The sequence below is a fragment of the Urocampus carinirostris genome, chromosome 12, assembly GCF_059441175.1.
Source record: "Urocampus carinirostris isolate Australia breed hairy pipefish chromosome 12, RoL_Ucar_1.0, whole genome shotgun sequence".
In the NCBI taxonomy this organism is placed as follows: Eukaryota; Metazoa; Chordata; class Actinopteri; order Syngnathiformes; family Syngnathidae; genus Urocampus; species Urocampus carinirostris.
In genome coordinates, this window is record NC_142360.1 from 14,989,317 (window position 1) to 15,009,578 (window position 20,262).

The following is a 20,262-nucleotide window of genomic DNA, read 5'->3' on the forward strand; positions in this document are numbered from 1 at the left end:
TCAAATCAAATTCATTTATTATGGCACTTTTCAGGTAAAATATTTGCACTCAAAGCTCTGGACAAAAACATTCAGCATACAAAAAGACAGTAAAATCCCACACGTCTGATATAATAAAAGCCAATCAGACAGATAAGATGGCCCAAGACCATTAAGACATTTAAAAACTAGTAAAAACACCCAAAAATATATCCTGAAATGCATAGGGAGCAGATGCAGCGATTCTTAAAATGTGTGTAATTTGAACCCCGTAAGCACCCGTGCTGCTGAGTTTTGTAATTGCTGTGACTTAGCAATACTCTTTTTGAGAAGACCAGCGAGCAGGGCATTACAATTATCTAAATGAGAACATATAAAAGCATGCATCAGTACCTCTGTGTTTGCCTGAGAGAGAAATGGGCGTACTTTGGCTATATTCTTGAGATGATAAAAAACAATTTTAGTTGTTTTTGATATGTGAAATAAGACTGCGATTGGCTGGCAACCAGTTCAGGGTGTCCACTGCCTGATGATTGCTGGGATGGGCTCCAGCACGACCCCCGCGACCCTGCTGAGGATAAGCGGTGTAGCTTATGAGATGAGATGAGTTGTGGAATAAGAAGTGGAGCAGACCCTCAAATGACCACATAAAATATATTATTAATCCGGATGAGGAGACACAAGAGGATTTCTTCTTCTGGGAGGTGGAGGGGCAAGATAGAAAATAATTGAGAAGCACTGGTGTATCATAATGTAAATTAAGAATTGACTTAGTTACCATATTTAAACGAAGATGTCATTTGATGGTCCAAAAGCATTAAATAAAAATGGGGGTTTTAGGCTCCTCTAAAGGATTTTAACTGGGTCTAGGCTTTTGAATTACGGTTTTAAACTGAAGATAGGGGAGTGTTTTAATTAACGCTCAAAACTCCAAAAACTAGAGTTCAAACTAAAGGTACATAATGTACAATTAAGCGCCTCCTAGTGGTTAAACATAGAGCAAGACACAGTGTGTGACATGAGAATCCAGGATTATCAAGAGTAACCCAGTTCAAAATGCGAGCACCATGTTAGGGTCTCTGACATGGTGCCCACGGGCTCCAGGGTGGCCCCTAAGACCACCTAGGTAGCCCGCAGATTTCGAAAACATTGCATGGGTCATTGTGATTTTCTAGGAAATGTGATTTCTAACTGGCTAAATGTGGAGTGGTTGACTGAGCTTATCGCATAAAATCACAACCACAGCAACCAAATGATGAAAGTGCTGTATCTGAGTTTGATCAGGACGCTTCTCTTGCTACTGGTTACTATGGAAAGTACGATTACATTTTTCCCGTGGGCGATCAAACACCTACCCCTAAAGGAGAAACAGTCTGGAGAAGAATTGGCACTGCCAGGCTGTACTTGCCCAAGACACACCACAGGAAGTGTTGCCCATTAGGTGGTGCTGTTTGGCCACTTTAAGTCTTCATAAGTTGTATTCTTCTTTCAACATAAAACCAACATAGACGGGAAAGATTTTTCTTTGAACATTTGAACGTTCGTAACCAGTCTTTAGCCTTTGAACGCAGCACTAGCCCAACGCAGAATGTATGTAGGTATTTTATTCTGTAAGGTTTTAGCGAACAAGGTGTCCTACTTGAAAAAGATATCCTCCAAAATAAAAGCTTTTCCTGGACAAAGGGGCCCCATGAAGTCAAGAATAAGATATAATCTTTGAATGTCAATAGTCTAGTGTTAAAGCGCCTAAATCACAGGGTATTTCTTTTCTAATGTCCTGGATTGAACTAAAATCCAGTGCCAAAGAACGATGGTGACATGTTGTTAACAGCTTCTCATATTCATCAAAGATAAAAGCTGCCCGAAGGCAAACTGGAAGCTTGCTCCGCTGATGTCAACTTGTCGACAAGGCTTAAATCAAAAGACAAACAAGTGACGGCATGGTCATTATTCATCTTTATCAGAAGCGCTTACTCAGGCAGATTTTTTGTACATCACAATGATCAGTGGGATACATTTGATCCAAACAAGAGTTGTTGACTGGGAAATTTATGGGGGAAAAGCATCTTGCTTTGTGACGAATTAAGGAAATGGCACTTTAAGGTTTGTTTTCTTAATACATTTTTTTTGTTATACTTTGACCTTAACCTCTAACCCAAACTCTCAAAACACTAATCCCTAAACCCCTTAGGCCACCAATACTAAACCCCTAACTCAAACTTGGTATCCTTATCTCTGACCTCATTACGAAACTGTAACCCTCTAACCCTGTGGTTTAACGAAATGTTGCCCTCTCTGTTAGACCCTACAGGTCCCTCAAAACTAGGACAAACGGGCTCAAGGACAGCTTCTTCTAAGGGCCATCACCAACCTAAACAAACGCACAAAATCATATTTTGTGACATTAAGCATTTTGACATTGTGACATTTTTTTTTTCTTTGTTGTTGCTGAATGAAACTAAAAATTATATAACCTTGAATAAAACTGTATTTTTTTTTCAAATTGCTGTTGATAAAAGATTTTATTTTCATTGCACTATTGTTACAATCCACTAGAGGTCGACTGATTTTCGGGCGGCATCGATATTTGGGGATTTGATGGATATAGGTATCGGCATATTACTGGGCCGATTAAGTCGATTATTAAACACAACACCGAGCAACACCCAAGCCGAACTTTTCTCTTCCTCTCCTGCCTTCTGTCCTGGACACTACCTACCAAAAATATGAGCATGTCAATTAGGATCATGTTGAGGATGCTCTTATTGATGACAGCTGCTTGCTGTGGCGTGCATGATGCCTCTTTTTCAACATGAAGCAGGAAGCGGGAAGCTTACTCCGTACTGTGCACAGCACAGACTGCAGACTGGAGCCAGAGTTAGGGCTGTCGCTAATATTTTTACCTCCGACTAAAATGTCGAGGAAATGTCGTCAACGTGCAGCGACGCACACACAGAAGTAGACACTCCCGGTGTCTCACTTCCCTTCACATGAACGGCAACTTTGATTTTCCTATGCTCAGCGCTTTGCTTCCAATAGAACGAGTGTCACTTCGTAAACTGTACAATGTCTTTATTAAGAACTATGATTAATGTGATTAAAACACAAAAGTGATTGTTGTCTCTATAAGTCTATTAAGACATATTCCTGCGAACATCACCAACACCAGAGGCGACCCAATGTAGCTAACACCATCATATTTACGACGACAACTAGTTGTACACAATTGGCTTTATTATAGAGTGCTGTAGTAGCTTTACTGTTAAGCATGTTTATTTTTACTTAGTTGTTCACTGTAACCAGAGATCCATTGTGGATGAGACCCTAGTTTTATAGGATTTCCCTGTGTAAACAAAGGTTTGAATAGGATTTAAATTCTGACCTTCCTATCTACTGATTGCAAAGTAAGACACACTTCAAACAGATTTTGTTATGTATCTGTGGGAGACTACAGAGGAATACCACACTTATTATTCATGTTAGTTGTGTTGACATTCTAGTCTATTTACTGTGAAAGGTTTCAGAGTTCTATTATAGTTGTATTTGAATTTATAACATTCTTTGTTTTTTTGCATTATAAAAAAAAACGCCAATAATTAAGCTTTTACAGCAAATTAATATCAGCTCCAAATATCGATTATCGGCCACCTTTTAATACTAATAATCGTCATCAGCCCGGGAAAACTTTTTCATTGCTTTATTAACATAACTAAGCCATTTTTTTTTCCAAGCACTATGCTGTATTTATCTTTTATCTTTTTTTCTCTTCAAATTATTTACTGCATGTTTTACCCTGGAGTGCCATGTCTAATCTCGTTGCATACAATATTTCGAAACGTTGATTTCAATGTCAAGTCATGTTTATTTAGTCCTTAATAATAAAGGTCTCAAAGAGCTGCACAAACCACAGATTATTGTTACACCATCCCCTGATCTAAAACCTACACGAGGGCAAGGAAAAACTCAAAAACCTCAACATGAGGAAAATGAAGAAACCTTGAGAAGGAACAATAAAGACAATTCTAAGCTATATTTGAGACTTCAAAATAAAAAAGAAGGGAAAAACGCCCCAAATCAGATACGGACCACACCAGTTGTGTTTTACCAGTTGCTACTGCAACAATTCCCTTTCACACGGAGACGTGATAAATCCACCAGATAAGACTTTATATGACTCGGCTAAATAAGTCCAAGACGGCCGGCCTTCCCAGCAAGAGAGAAAGACAATAAAATGCGTTCTGCTTTGCTACCGTCGTGACATTTAAGGCTCAAGCTGTGTAGATTTATGACTGCTAACCAGTCACACAGGCAGACACGCTGTTAGTGTCCGTGTGGGGGTGTGAACAAAAAATAAAATAGCACCACTTTACTGCAAAGTGAGTCTACTTTTAACAACGTTAAATACAGTCTGCTAGAATAAAATGTTACTTTTCTTCAATGGGGAAAGAATGAAGTAGTGCGGATGTCAGGAGGTATGAAAAATGAGCAGTGTTCTGCACATGATCAATTTACTCATAAATGCTTCCCCTTATTAAGGGAGCTGTACGGAATTTGGAACTTTTTACAGGTAAGAGCATTTCTTAGACGTGCTAGAAAAAAAAACTTTTTTTTTTCATTTTTCTTGGGGTTTGGTTAGGCGTGCGGACTCTTCTATAAGCAGGTCTTTTCCTAACGTTCACTATTTTCATGCTACATGAAATGAAATGAAATGAAATGAAATGAAATGAAATGATCTGCATTTATATAGCGCTTTTCAAGTCAATGACTTCCCAAAGCGCTTTACATTGTGCTTCACATTTCCCAATAGCGGCCGTGATCTGTGCAGCCATGTAAGGCGCTAACCTGCTTATTGGGGTAATTGGGGGTTCAATGTCTTACCCAAGGACACTTCGACATGTAACACGGACAAGCCGGGATTCGAACTGGGATCCCTTAATCCTAAAACGATCGCTCTACCTCCTTAGCTACTGCCGCCCCCAGTAATCCACAGTCCATTATTACCCCTCCTTTGCCAATTGCAGTCTTGTTCTTTTGTGTTTAAGCGTCAACTAAGGTTTCCTTTTAGCATTCCTATATGAAAATCCCATGTCTTATAGGCAATTTTTCACAGTTCTGTCTCATACATTGACTCCAATTTCCTCCCTTTTCCTTTTCCTTTGTCTTGTTGTGCATTTTCTGTGTTCAAGACATATGGCCTTTAGTTGTTAGTGTTGATGCCTTCTTTGGCCTACCAGTACGCTTGACTTTAATAACATTCTCATGCTATTTGTACTTGGTCCAAATCTTCGATATAGCTGACTGTGAACAGCCCACATCTTTGGCAACTTACGAGTACAGTTACCTTCTTCGAAAGTTTTTACCATCCTGTCTTTGGTCTCAAGAGACATCTCTCTTGTTGGAGCCATGATTCTTGCCAATCCACTTAGTCTAGGAGCCCTCCAAGCTGTGATAACTGCACCATTTTTACTGCTGACTAACAGGCAGACTTAATCTAAGCCAGGTGTCCAATTAAGGAAAGGTGATTGAATGGAGTGTCCTTATTTTTTACTAAAATGCACTGATTCCATCTTGCTTTCCTCAGAATTGAGTGATTTAATATTTACTTCCCTGAATTTCATCTATAAAAGTAAAAATTACTGACCATTGCAATGTTACTTTCTTAATTTGTGGAAGAGGGCAATTGACTTTTATTATTTTGACATGGCAAAGGCCCGTGACCCACTGAAAACCATTCCATGACCCACATTTGGGTTGCAACCCACCAGTCGAGAATAACAATGAAATACCACCAAATGACACAGAAAATATTGTGTTCCAATCGTTGTAGGGGGCAATTCCAATGTTATTCCGAAAAAGGACCCTCTAACTGCAACAACACTTCAATTAGTCGCCTCGTCAAGACTTTTTTTAATTAACTGGGCAAAAAAGAAAATCACAAAACTTCCATATTTTTCTCCCGAAGAGCAGTGGTTGGCATCTTTGCCTAACAAGCGAAACGTCCCGGATTCGAGACTGGGTGGAAACAGTTGTTATCCTGGAGAGAGATAAGTGCTTTCAGGCTGTACTTGACACACCACAGGAAATGTTAACCCAACTGGTTAAAGGATCCAACAAACCGACCGACCAACAGTAACATGCCATTTTCAAAGCAATGTTTCATGTCTTGGAAGCTAAATGTGATATTTAAGGGGACACGTATCTTTTGACTTTAAGACAATAGGCACTTTAGGCTGTAAAACGATTGTTTGTAACCTTTGCTGCAATAGCAACATCTTTTTTTTTATTTCGAGGGGACGATTCTCACCCAGGAGTAATACCCTCTGTTGACTGAATCCAAACCAGCAGAACAACCAGTAACATTCTGTGCTGGATGCACCGTGTATTCAAAGACCAGACCTTGTCTAATGTGCAGCCCTTATTGTTGATTTAAAATAGTTTGACTTTTTATTAGACATTAGCTCAGGAGGTAGAGCGCTCGTCTTGGGATCAAGAAATCGCAGGTTCGATTCCCGGCTCCTCCGTGTTATATGTCGAAATGTCCTTGGGCAAGACACTGAATCCCTAATGCCCCCAATAACCGGGTCGGCGCCTTGCATGGCCGCTATTGGTGTGTGAGTGTGTGTGTGAATGGGTAAGGGTGAAGCACATTGTAAAGTGCTTTTAGATACTTTAGTTTGTATGTGTCTGATGTGTTTTCCAGCTTAATTTATTGACTTTTCTGACCCCTAAAAACGTAATTTCTGATACAGCGTCTGTTGCAGCACCATCCATTTTTACTTCTAAATCTTGATTTGCCCCGCGATTACGAAAGAATAGGACTTTGGTTTTATTTAAATTTTAAGATAATTGATTTATATCCACCCATACTTTTAGGTTAATTAATTCACGATTAATACAGGTTACCAAATCAATATAGTTATCATTTGAATTGAAAATGCCATATCATAAAAACCGTGGAGAGAAACAAATAGTGCTTGGACACTGGGCTAAATTGTAAGTGAATCAGAACTAGGATTAGGATCTTGGACCCGGGGCCAGAACTGGCAGTAGATCAGGAGGTAGCACACCCTTCTTGGGACGAAGGGGTCACAGATTCAATTCCAGTCTTCTCCAAGTTAAATGTCGAAGTGTCCTTAGGCAAGAACCCCTAATGCCTCCGATACGCAGGTAGGAGCCTTGCACGACTGACTCCACTATCTGTGTGTGAGTGTGTGTGTGAATGGGTAAGTGTGAAGCACATTGAAAAGCGCTTTGGGAGGTCTTCATCGACTTGAAAAGCGCTATATAAATGCAGACAATTTGCCATTAGCTCAAACTAAGCATTAAAACTGATAAACATTTTAGAATAGATGTAGCCATTATTCAAATCATTTAATTATGAACACAATTCAAACATAAAATTTACAATGTAATTATTTCGTGTCCTTCAAAGTCTGATTCATCATCACAGACAACAAAGAGTTGTTTCCCTTGTCGTACTTTTTTGCGTTGGTGTCAATCTTTCAGGACAACGTTTTTTTCTGCATTCTCCAACATTCGTCTCTGGTACCGTGAATAAGAAAAGTGTAATAATAAGATAAATTCTAATGTGCATTACGCATGAATAAATACCCTCCTCCCCACTGGGAATACACTAATTTAACAATACAGGGGGTCAAAACAGTTTCTCTTTGGATCTATACAATTCACATAAGTCAACTTTTTTGACAAAATGGTGAATTTATCCTAAAGGTGAGAAATGTTTATGCCTGTAAATGACTGAAATGATCCAAAGTTGATGCCACTGTGTTGTTTTGGTGTCATGTGAATCATTGACAAGGTAAGTCTAAAATCACAATAGCTTTTGTGATTAGTCCAAGTTACTCAAGAATCAATCCCATTTTTCCCCCAAGCTTCTTTGTCGGCGAAGCTCCCCGCCAGCTGGTTGGTTAACGTGTACCGTCGGTGTCTCCACAAGAAGTGTGTGGGCGGCCTTGCCTGAACCGGGTCCGAATCATATTCGAAAAAAGGGCTAAGTTCTATAGCCAGGGCCGACCGCACCAAACCCACGCCGCCAGTTTGTTCCGGGCCCGGGTGGTAGAGGCGTCCGCTGACAGGGTGCATGTAGAGCGCCGCTGGGTCGAAAGACACCGTTAGCTTTTCAGCACCTCCGCAGAAAGACAGCGAGTCTTCTTCACCATCCGGGAGCATGTGGGTATAGACGACCGGTTTGTCGTCGCATCGCAGGAAATTCCTTTCTCGCCCACAAAGAGATAGGAAGGGAAAATCTTCCTCGTAGCGACCGCTCTGGTTTGGACGCAGGCGGTTGAAGAAGAAGACCAGGAAGTGTTTGTCTGGTAGGAGATGAGAACAGAAACTCAAAATCTAAATCAAAAGTACTGTAGTTTTGATCCTGGGCCTGTTTAGAAACCACTATTATATATATATATATATATATATATATATATATATATATACACACATTTATCATTGTATTAATAGTATTCTCTTAAGTTCTAAATGGACCCGTGAGGTGTCTAACTAGATATTTACTTCATTATTAAAAAATGAATAAAGAGCAACAAGATATCAAGTTTTTCATGCAAGATTTAATTGCAATTTTAAGCTACAAATTTCTCACAAAAATTGAGGGTACGGACGCTGCCCTACTTACGAACGAGATAAGTTCCGGACGATCGTTCGTGAGTTTAATTTGTCCGTAAGTTGCTTTAGTGCTATATTTTGTAAGTTTAAGTTTTATATAAGTATGTTTAAGGCTTGTATAAGTCACCTTGTTTTAGACTAAAACATAAACTTTTCATAAAACAATATGCTCTATAAAGATAAATGAAGTTGAATTTAACTTACTTTTGGAAGATGCGCTTCAAGAGGGCTTCCTCCGAGGTAAAAGGTAGCCCAAAAAAAAGTGTTCCGACCATTTTCTCAACCACATCAAGCTTTCTTATTCCACTTTCATTTCAAAAGAAACGGCTCGCCTCTTCTTTACATTTTACACCAACCATATTGAATGGATACACGTGATATTAAACAAAAGAAAATCCAGTATAGAACGTTTACACACAAACTAGGAAGAGGAAGCGGATTTTTTTCCCTTCCGGGTTGATGCTGTCTGACCTCTCACAGTGCCACGGGGCGGAAAGAAGCACTACAGTACTTTGAAAAAGGGCCACGCAATACAAATCTAACTTACAGCAATGTCCGGATATTTTTCGACATCCCGAAATTTTTTTTCGTATCCACCGTTTTACTTAAGTTGAAAGGTAGTAAGTAGGGGAGCGTCTGTATAGTAAAATACAAAAAATACATTTTCAAATATATTTTTTACAGTTCTATTGGTGGATAATTTTGCTTATTAAAATGGGCACTGTGTAATATTTGACCACTAGATGTCATTGTATTGTGTAGTGTAACCAAAAACGAGTGCTACAAAGAAACAAAAACTACAAAGAATCCGCGGGACCAAACTGCACTATTTTTTTGCCCAGTCTTCACAAGTTGTTTGGGGTATCCTCAACAGCAAGATGGCAGACAATGACAGTATGTCACTAAAGTGACTACATTTCTCACGTTTCTGCAGAGATTACATCTCTGTTTAATTGAACAACACTGAAGAAACATAACTTTGACACAATGAAAGATAGCAGTGTAATTTTATTTTTCGCTTAAAAAAATAAATAAATAAAAATATAGCCATTAGTAGCTAAAACCCTGGTAACAAAAGTGAGTAAACGCTAAAGTAAAAGTTCAATATTTTGTATGGACTATATAATTTTAAAGAACCTTAAATATATGTCGCCTTTTCATTTCCTAACCAATGTGTCAATCATCATTTGAATCGGTCACTATTGGCTAAAGTTATTCGGGGGTAAAGGAGGCGGGTCCTTTTTAGCATTTACAGGCTTGCATAAGCTAAAGCAGGGCAAAACAAAGCCTGCAATTGGCCGAAAAAGTTGTGAATCACACGTTTGGTTGCTCTACAGCCTGGAGAAAACATTTTTACTACTGTAGTCTGTTTTTTTAAACAGGAATTATGGGGCTCAACAGACAGCTAGCAACATCCATCGATGCAGATGCTTCTCGCCGGATTTTGTTCCTTTATTTGTCGGCATTATTGCGTGTTTTGGAGTTTGGTAAAATTTTACTTCGGTTGGATTTACGTCACGCACGGATGTTAGAGGACCATGGTTGCGTATTATTATTGAACGTGATGGCTGCAAGACGACTTTGGTGAGCTTCGTCGGCTTTATATTTTCCCAGTATATTGTTTCAGACTGATCTTGATATTTCTGTAATGATTTTATTTTTAAATCCAACTCAATTCAAAGTGTTTTTTGTCATATGCACAGTAAAGAACCACGTTTCCCTGCACAATGAAATACCTACTTTGCTGTCCACACAGTTGCCAGCGAAAGAGAAATAGAAACTAAGACATTGTTGGCATTTGTTGAATCCCAAGAGTTTAACCTTCCTAATGATATGTGGAATGACGCATTTGAGTAATTGGTGACATCGCACAGACACCGTGTCTGTACGTGTCTTAGACACATATTTGCTTCTTTGTGAGCCGTTTGAATGTTAAGGGGTTAATAAGTTTTACTGAACTTTTGGCTTTTGTTGTTTTGTTGACGTTCTCACTGAAGCGCCTGATAGTCCGGAGCGCCTTATGTATGGAAAAAATAGGACAAAAAAATTTAAGGGGATGCACCTTACGACCTGGCGCGCCTTATAGTCGTGAAAATCCTGTACTTTATTTTAAGTGTATAGTAAGTGCTTATAAATCATCAGCAGTCTAATGCCCGCTCTATCTGTTTGTTTTTACCCCTAAGAGGCGCTGAATACCACACAATGTCCCTTTGAATATTTCTACAAGTCAACTTACATTTACTTGTATAGCACTTAATTACGAAATGTCTCGAAGGAATACACAGGTTACAATTACACCATCCCCTGATTTTAAACCAACACGCAGGCAAGGAATAACTCAAAATCTCAGCACGAGGAGAATAAGGGGCCTCACAAGTGGTAATCCACCTTCCAGGATGACCAGGGTAGATTTAGCATTGTGTAACAGTACACAGAACACAGTGAACATCAATAAAAGGAAACAATAGGTGATATGTTGAAATTTACACTAAACACATTCCAATATGGAGTGGTTAGCGCGTGTAAGGTCTCGGGAACCTCCTGCGTGGGTTCAAATCCAGCTACCGGATTTCCTGTGCGGAGTTTGTATGTTCTCCCCGTGCTTGCGTGGGTTTCCTCCGGGCACTCCGGTTTCCTCCCACATTCCAAAGACATGCATTTCAGGTGGATTGGCCGGCCCAAATTGTCCCTAGGTGTGAATGAGCGAGCGGGTTGTCTGTCCCTGTGTGCCCTGTGATTGGCTGGCAACCAGTTAAGGGTGACCCCTGCCCACTGCCCGGTGATTACTGGGATGGGCTCCAGCACCCCAGCGACCCTACTGAGGATAAGCGGTGCAGCTAATGAGATGAGACATTCCAATATAAAGGGAAGGGCAGTCATATCTGCCAACAGAACTTGTTTCAGTGTATAGAAAGCAGCTACAATTAAATATCCAATATGCAGATATCAACAAACTCCTACATAAACAACGTAGATCTTATAAAAAAAATAGAGGGACTTAAGCTACCTTTGAAACAGGTCACAAAATTCTTGACTTTGGTGTCATCCAGAAACAACTGCAGACAAAACCGGAAAACATCATGTGACAGTTTAAGAGTTATTTGAATGCATGTAGACTGATTTTGAGGCTACTACCTGGCCTTGGTGGTCTAGGTAGTAGAAGTATTCTCGGATACGGGGTTGCGGGCTCTGGCCTTGCTCGTAGGCAGCGGCAGCGGAAGCGAGTGACCTGCTGCAGCCGGCTGGAAAGCATCGTCGAGCGGCCAAACGCCAGCTGACGAGCCAAAGAAACAACATGAGCTCGGTGCCTGATTGCACTTTGATGAAAGTAGAGAAAATAAAATGCTGGGTGAAACTTGACACGACGTGCAACCAGCAATACAAGAAAATTTGTATTCAACGTTGCCTTTATGACTCCTGATTTAACCCGGACACGGTTTCATATTGTGGTCCTATTGGGGCTGACTACTGCCATCTAGTGGACACTAGGCGGTCAATACGGCACCGTGTGTTGTAATGATGGGAATGCCAGTGTTTTTTTTTAGAGAACAGGCTTTTTCGGCTGAGCTGCCTCAAATGAGCCGGTTCCCCGCCGGTTGCTTTAATCCATATGTTACCAATAATAATGCTATTTTATGCACGGAATTCATTAATGACTGATAATAATGCGTTTACACAATCTTCACAATAAGTAAGAATTACGGATCATTTAAGAGAAACAGGCTCTTTCGGCTCGGCTGACTAAAACAAAGGCTTCATTTTTTGGCTTTTAAAACGTCTCTTTCATTTTTTTTATATCATTATTAATGCACGTGTTACCAGTGTTGGGCGCTTTACAAATTGTGAAAAGGAGCTGACTCGTTTTATTGAGCCAAGCCGAAAAAGCAAGTTCTCTATAAATAGCCGGAATTACCATCCCATTCACATATCGTACACGGCGAAACACTTGTTGCATCTTTGACAGTTCATGTTGATTTTATGTAAGTACAGTAATTGATCTTTGTCGATTTAGTTTCTGATAGTGCGCTTAATTGTTCACATGGACGAATGAAAATGTTTTTTTATTCGTCAGAGGAAGAACGCTTTTCTCTTAAACTTTACTTGGGTTGTAAAGTTTACGTCAATGTAACCGCCATCTTGGATGTGGCACCAGAACGCCTCCTCCTGCGGCAAGGGTGGGGCATTCTCACCTCACCTTTCTTCTTCCTACCTGGTCTGTCTCGCTGCACATAGCACGACGTAATGGCGAAATAGTATCAATTCACTCCCCCGATTCCTGCTTTACAGTAAGTTTTGATGACAACATCACTCTGCACTAGGCTTTTCTTTACTTTTGTCTTTGTGTTTCTCAGAGGGAAGTAGTGAACTTCGAAGCGGGGTTATTTTAGTTTGTTGACTTTCGTTTACCGATTGTTGCGCACACTTTAGTTCGAATGTTTGTAAATTGTCAGATTACTTTTTAGGGGTGTTTGATGCGTTTTGAGTGAGGTTTGAGATCACATCAAGTGCTCTGCGTTTCTGCTTTTCCAGGGGAGGCAGGGGCGGTGTCAGTGATACGGCTCTCGGGGCTTGGGTGGGCACTGAAGGGCATTTCAAATGGTCAACTCTCGCGATATTTGAAGGTATACTTCTAAAGTGATGACATTTTACTGAATAACAGTTGGCTGTTGTGAATAATGGACCTGGTGTTGTTATCATTTGTTTTTCTAGGTAATATTAAAGGGTAATTTTGGATATTAAGTGCCTCCTAGTGGTACAAAAAAACTTTAATTCAATAAGAAACAAACAAAAATTAATTTGAATATTAGGAAGACATACATGGACTATCATACCAATGTTAATTTTTATTTGAAAATAATGTATTTAGCGTTTTGTTGCTTGCCGTGGCACTCTTTTTAGACAACAGTGTATTTAGTGGTCAAATATTACACACTGGGGCTTTAACAATTGACTTATACAATCTTTTTTTTTTTTTAAATCCCCGAAAAATCACAAAACCATTCCTTGGATTTAGTTATAAAATGCTTCTACCTTAAACTAAAGCCAGTGACATAGCAGCATCTCATGTAGATTTTACTGAACAAATTCAAATGGAAAACAATATAGTTGGCGCCAGTGGGTAAAGCTGGACACTTGCTTTGAGCCATCTTAGTTTGCTGCTTAAAGGGCCAAAGTGTTTTGTTTAGAGAGTCCTTAACACAGCCCAGAAAGTCAAAATCAGGCTGCTCTCTGCCCAGTCTAGAGTACGTTGCCTGTTTGTTATACTGATTCCTGCCTCCACCTCTTTGACCCTCTCTTAGGCACTACAGGGCACTTAAATCAAGGGCCAACATGCTCTGAGATCGTTTCTTCTCCAGGACCATCACCGACCTAAAAATGACTAAGACTGTTGGAGAATAAATATCTGCCTATGTACAAAAAAAAATAAGTACTTATTTCTCGTCCTATTTTGGAAAGATCTCATCTCATCTCATTAGCTGCATCGCTTATCCTCAGTAGGGTCGCGGGGGTGCTGGAGCCCGTTCCAGCAATATTTTGGAAAGATGTTGCAGCTAAATTAAATTGCACTTTTGCTCATTTCACTCATTGTTCTCAGTAGAGGTAAGATCGGACCGGAAAAAAATCCAGCCCGACCTGACCCAGGCCCGCAGGTATAAAAGCTTGAACCAGCCCAAGCCCGACCCATAAACTTGATTAAAGGGACAGAGCCTGAAGTAAAACCGAATCTTCACATTTCAATTGCGGGGACGAATGGTGATTTTGGCCGTCTCTGAAAACAAACCCCCATCCCCATCGAACCTTCCTTCTGTGTCTGACTGTGTCGCCGAACACATCGGCGGACCGAACATAATAAATATAGAACACATGACGAGTAGATGCAGTAATTGAAAAAAATAAAAAAAATCAGCGAGCCCGGGCTTATCTCTCTTGGCCCATTTGACATCTCATGCCCAGTTAAATGGTCTGCATTCATATTGCGCTTTTCAAGTCACTGAATACCTCCCAAATTGCTCTACAATGTGCTTCACACTAACCCATTCACACACACACACACTGATAGTGGTGTCAGCCATGCAAGGCTCCTAGCTCCGTATCGGAGGCATTAGAGGTTCTTGCCCAAGGACACTTCGACATTTAACTCTGAGAAGCCGGGAATTGTATCTGTGACCCCTTCGTCCCAAGATGGGTGTGCTACCTCCTGATCTACTGACAGTTCTGGCCCCGAGTCAGAGATCCTAATTCTAATTCTGATGCACTTACAATTTAGGCCAGTGTCCAAGCACTATTTGTTTCTCTCCACGGTTTTTATGATAATGGTGCTATGATAATGGTCTTGGATCAGATACACTGAGCTCCAGGAAAAAAAAATTGATACATTTTTACTCTGGAGTTCCACATCTAATCTTGTTGTAAAGACTATTTTAATTCTATGATATGCTGCACCATATAGAAATGATGAAGAATGAATGAATGAAAACTTTATTCGAACATTAAAATAAAAACAGAACAAAAACAATAACTCAACAACAAAATAACGTTACATAATATGTTCGAAAGGGCAGCACGGCAGCGCAGTGGTTAGCGCGTGTGCGGCACAGTTCTAAGGTCTTGGGAACCTCCTGTGTGGGTTCAAATCCGGCTACAGGACTTACTGTGCGGAGTTTGTATGTTCTCCCCGTGCTTGCGTGGGTTTCCTCCGGGCACTCCGGTTTCCTCACACATTCCAAAGACATGCATTTCAGGTGGATTGGCCGGTCCAGATTGCCCCTAGATGTGAATGAGCGAGCGAGTTGTCTGTCCCTGTGTGCCCTGCGATTGGCTGGCAACCAGTTCAGGGTGTCCCTGCCCACTGCCTGATGATTGCTGGGATGGGCTCCAGCACGCCCGCGACCCTACTGAGTATAAGCGGTGCAGCTAATGAGATGAGATGAATATGTTCGAAAAGGGGTAGTAAGAGGCAAATGCTTATATTACCTACCCATTCATCTTCCCCACCAAATAAACCAATTATATAACAACGAATGTAATGATATTAATAACAACAGTTTTATAAGAATAGAAACAATAACACAAAGTAACCCAAACGCACTATTCCCAATCTCCGGCACCACCATTACCCCACCCTCCTCATCTCTGTATTTCGCCAGGAATGTTCCTTTTTATCTAAACCTGAACAAGTGAATAGTGGGACACCGTTTAGTCTCGTCTTGCAATCCGTTCCAAAGCTTGACTCCACACACAAACACACATACTTTTCCTAGTGGTTCTCACCTTTGGGATTATGAATTCACTATAGCCCCTTAAGTTATAATTTCCCTCTTTCCGAATGAATAATTTACGGATGTTTTCTGGCACTATGTTTTTGGTGACCTTAAATAGCGGTTGTACAGTGAAAAATTTGACTAAATCATCTAATTTTTAATAATTTGGACAGCAGGAATAAAATATTAGTGTGATCTCAATATCCTACCCTGTGCATGGTTCTAATTGTAGGTTTTTGGAGGATAAAAAGGGGCTGTAGTGAACTTTTGTAATTATTGCCCCAGACTTCTGCACAATATGTTAAGTATGGCTGATTTTCACGACTTTATTCTCCCCAAGGAAATGAGCCAAGAACCCCGCTCAAACCAGGGCCACAGAGAGCGAAACGGGGACCGTCGGTATCCCCGTGAACGGAACGATGGCGAGCACTCTTCAGATGATCGGTGTGGCCAATGGTTTTCTTTCTCCATAATCCCAGATCCGTAATTCCAGACCCAAGTGACCATCCAAAAGATTTAAACGGACGCTAAGCTCGGCTTTCTGTTGCACAGGGCGTCTTCCCGACCGCCGTTCTACGTCCGGGAGGAAGAGCGGCGTCCCAAACATGCCCGGGATCCAGAGCGTAGCGACTCTAAATGCACCCACATCTGCTCCAGGAGAGGTGAGACCTTCTGAAACGAAAACCCAGAGTGTTTTTTTTTTAGCGGGCAGACTGTGCTTGCATCGCGCATACTTCCTTCTGGTTTCTGTGACTTCACATTGTCCAACTGGTTTTCCTGCGTTCAGATATTTTTTTTTCGAATACAAAGCTGTATCTCAAGTATCACGGTTAAAGGATCCCTTAAGCGCATAACTCATTCGGGCACCAGTGAGGGCACAACTCTGGACAGTTTTCTCCACTGTTGACCGCCCCTGGTCTGTTCTTGGGTCGTTGACACCAGTCCATTCCTTAATGTTGTCACCCCAGTTTTTTTTTTCTCTCTTACTGCCCCCTTTAATAATTCCACGATTTACTTGGCGTGACCACAATAACGGAAATCTCAAAACAACAATCGGGCCTTTTAGAGCAGACGCATGTCTTGGGTATACCCACAATACACATAGCAACTTCGGACAGAGACATTTATTTAGTAATTAGCTTTAGCCTTAAATGTGCACTTTGTGTGAAATGATTTTGGCAATATGGGGACCCCCTACTGCAGGGGTGGCCAACCCGGTCCTCGAGAGCCGCATGTTTTGGAGGTTTCTCTGCTCCCACACAGGTGATGCCAATTTTCAGCTTGTTAGCAAGCTTTGTGAGACCTTGATCCAGGTGATTGGTATTGAAGCAGAGAAAATTCAAAAAATTTCAAACACATGCAGAACATGCGGCTCTCGAGGACCGGGTTGGCCACCCCCGCCCTACTGCATAAGAGTCCACAAGCAAATGCCTTGCTTGGCTGATACTTTTGTTTTTTTGGTTTTAAATAAACATTTGTTCCTTTTCAGTTTTTTTCCCTTGCTTAAGGATTTCATGTTTTTGTTTCCTGTTGACAAACCTCAGTATGGTAGCTCAGCTCAGTAGCCTAGATGGTAAGGCGCCCGCTCTGAGACTGGGAGGTTCGGGTTCGCGCCCCGGCCGAGTCATTCCTAAGACTTAAAAAGTGGTCGGCGGCGCCCTCTGTTGGCTGCGGCTGCATCGGCTCGCTACAACGGGTCAGGTGCAATCGACATTTCGTTCTGTGTACATTGTTACACAGAATGACAATACAAGGAAATTATTATTATTATTATTATTATTATTTAGCTGGTTCTCACCTCTTGATAATGGATGGCATGCTTGGATGTCCTCAGCATTGATAGATATCCCTTTATGACTCATAAAAGCAATGACCTGTTGCTCAGCAGATTCTTGATCAGCATTCGTTGTAATACTAAACTAGACCTCTGAACAATGGTGAATGTCTGTCCTCCGCAGGCATCGTTCTGATCTGTTCAGTGCTGACCAACAGCCTGGTTCTGATCTGCGTGGTGGCCGCCCAGATGGTGACGTCGGGCTTATCGTCCATGGGCGGCCTGGGCGGCTTCGACATCAACTCCAATTTCAACCTACAAGGCACGGAGCTGCAGAAGGTTCGAGAACTGAACATGCAGTACAGCCAGATGAGAGCACCCGGCATCTACGGCGGCATCGCCTTCAGTTTGACCATGGGCGTGATCTCGCTTCTATTTGTGGTGGCGGGCAACAAGCCGCCCCACCGTTTATCCCGGAAGCTCCTGTACGGGGCCTTGATCTTCCAGGCGGTGGGAGCCGCGGCCTACGTGGTGGCCGTCGGTCTCTACCTGCACTTCGTCATCGGCGTCAATGCCACTGACATCTGCCAGCAGCGCGAGCGACTGTACGCCCGCAACGGATACACTTGGATGAACTGCGACGTCGGGGGGGCCGACGCGGCCGTGGCTTTGTTCGGGCTGATAACGGCCATCCTCTACACGGCCGGCGCCGTGCTCACCGTCCAAACCGTCCGTCGGGTCAAGCAATACTTGAGGGAGCGTAAACGGCGACAGGCAGAGAGGGAGCAGCCTAGGTCCGGTCCGCAGAGGGCCCCGCTCAGGACTGAGATCACATCAGTGTAAATCAGACTTTCTTTCTTTTTTTCTTGTTTTTTTTTTTTAATCAGTCTTGTGGAAGTTTGAATAATGTACTTTGTATTTTTTTTAAATATCTTTTAATGATTTGTTGAACGATACACTGATTCGGCTAAATTAAAATGCCCAACAGAATGGATTAGATCACCATTTATTAATACAACTATTATTCCTCTTGGGTAGTAATACCTTTCCAAAGGAGGCTCGTTATCGGTGTGTGAGTGTGTATGCGAATGGGTAAGTGTGAAGGTCATTGTAATTACCATTTCAACAGATATGAAATTCCTATTGTATAAATTGCAATTTGAAAGTATTTTTTTTTGATAATTATGAGGAGCACAATGCAAACAATTCTTACCTCATTGGCCAAATTTATTTTATTTTTGCAAGCATTTTTTACCTCGGTTGACGACAGTTTTTATTTTTCTGGAAAAATTATTCTTGAAATAAGCAAATCTCATCTCCAAATGCTAGATTGTAGATTTTTTATTTTTTTTTACAATTTTGATAAAAATCCTGGAATAAGCAAACTGTTCCACCATTAAAGATAACTAGCTTATTTTTATTTTTTTTTAATTTTGAACACGATACAATACTAAAGGGACATTGTGTATTATTCAGCGCCTCATTGTGAACACAGAAAAAATCTTCATGAAAATATGTATTTAGACTGATTTGAAGAGCAAAGATATGAGCACAAAAATACGAGCTACCATGTGTTTTTCTAAATACTGGTAGATCAAGAAATATGCATTTTTTTTTGACAACATGAGCCTCACCCTAGATGAAGCGTACAGAATTGTCTTTCAACTTGCTGCTACGGGTACACCCAAAAATACAAAAAGCTGGGCAAAAAAAAGGAAGGTTAAATGGTGCAATTGGTCACTTTGAGCCTCCGTAGTTTGTAAGCTTTCCTTGTGCTTTGTAGCACCCGTTTTCGGTAACACTACGCAATACAGTAATATTTAGCGGTAAAATGTCACAGAATGGCCATTTAAAACTTTGAAAATACATGAATGGACTTTGATTGCCAAATATTTTATTATTTTTTTATGCAATGCATTTCAGTCTTCAGTCCATGTCAAGCTCTATTTTAGAACAGAATTTGGAATATTTGATACAGAAATAACATGTACTAGTTACTTTTATATATATATATATATATATATATATATATATATATATATATATATATATATATATATACAAAAATCAGCTTATTCGGATAAATTGTTCTTAAGATTGTTTAATACAGTTTGGTGGGCTATTCATACCATATTTGAGCTAATTACTACACAATGGAAACATGTTTTTCTATAACTATAGAGCAGAATCACGTGTTTTTACAACATTTATTCTATTTTGCCCTCTTCAAACTTTGTCATGATAACTTTCATTCCTTTTTCTTTTCCATTAAATATCGTCACAATCTTTTAATGTACGATAAAAGAAGCATGGAGGGCAATAACACGGGAAATAGACTCCAGTCTTTTCCCTGAAGTTGTTGAGGCCTCCACAAAAAGCTCAGTACTGTCACTCAAGTGGCCAAGCATTCATAAATGTCTTTTTTTTTTCATTAAAGAAAATCGTTGATTCTGCGAAACAATGCAGCCTTTGAACGAGTGTAGAGTGGAAACTTGGTTTTACCTGACTTTTGCAATCCAGTTTAACTAAACGAGCTAATCGAGCAGTTGTTTTGGCAGACTTTAAGAGTGCTTTGTTTAAGGTGTCCTTAAACTGAACGACAGA

General features: G+C 40.7%; 3 protein-coding genes across 3 annotated transcripts in view; 1 reads left to right on the forward strand and 2 right to left on the reverse strand.

Annotated features, from left to right (window-relative positions):
- LOC148355034 (regulator of G protein signaling 4-like) overlaps positions 1–20,262 on the reverse strand; it is a 171,650-nt gene that overhangs the window by 137,742 nt on the left and 13,646 nt on the right. The window lies entirely within an intron of this gene.
- c12h8orf82 (chromosome 12 C8orf82 homolog) lies at positions 7,336–12,089 on the reverse strand. The gene is made up of 3 exons (XM_088349454.1): positions 11,758–12,089; positions 11,630–11,678; positions 7,336–8,312 (listed from the first exon to the last, which is right to left on the reverse strand). Exons 1-3 carry the CDS (start codon positions 11,917–11,919, stop codon positions 7,843–7,845), a joined length of 681 nt encoding a protein of 226 aa, XP_088205580.1. The 5' UTR covers positions 11,920–12,089; the 3' UTR covers positions 7,336–7,842.
- LOC148355039 (MARVEL domain-containing protein 3) lies at positions 12,799–19,548 on the forward strand. Its single transcript, XM_088350344.1, has 4 exons — positions 12,799–12,908; positions 16,225–16,328; positions 16,437–16,546; positions 17,843–19,548. Exons 2-4 carry the CDS (start codon positions 16,228–16,230, stop codon positions 18,499–18,501), a joined length of 870 nt encoding a protein of 289 aa, XP_088206470.1. The 5' UTR covers positions 12,799–12,908; positions 16,225–16,227; the 3' UTR covers positions 18,502–19,548.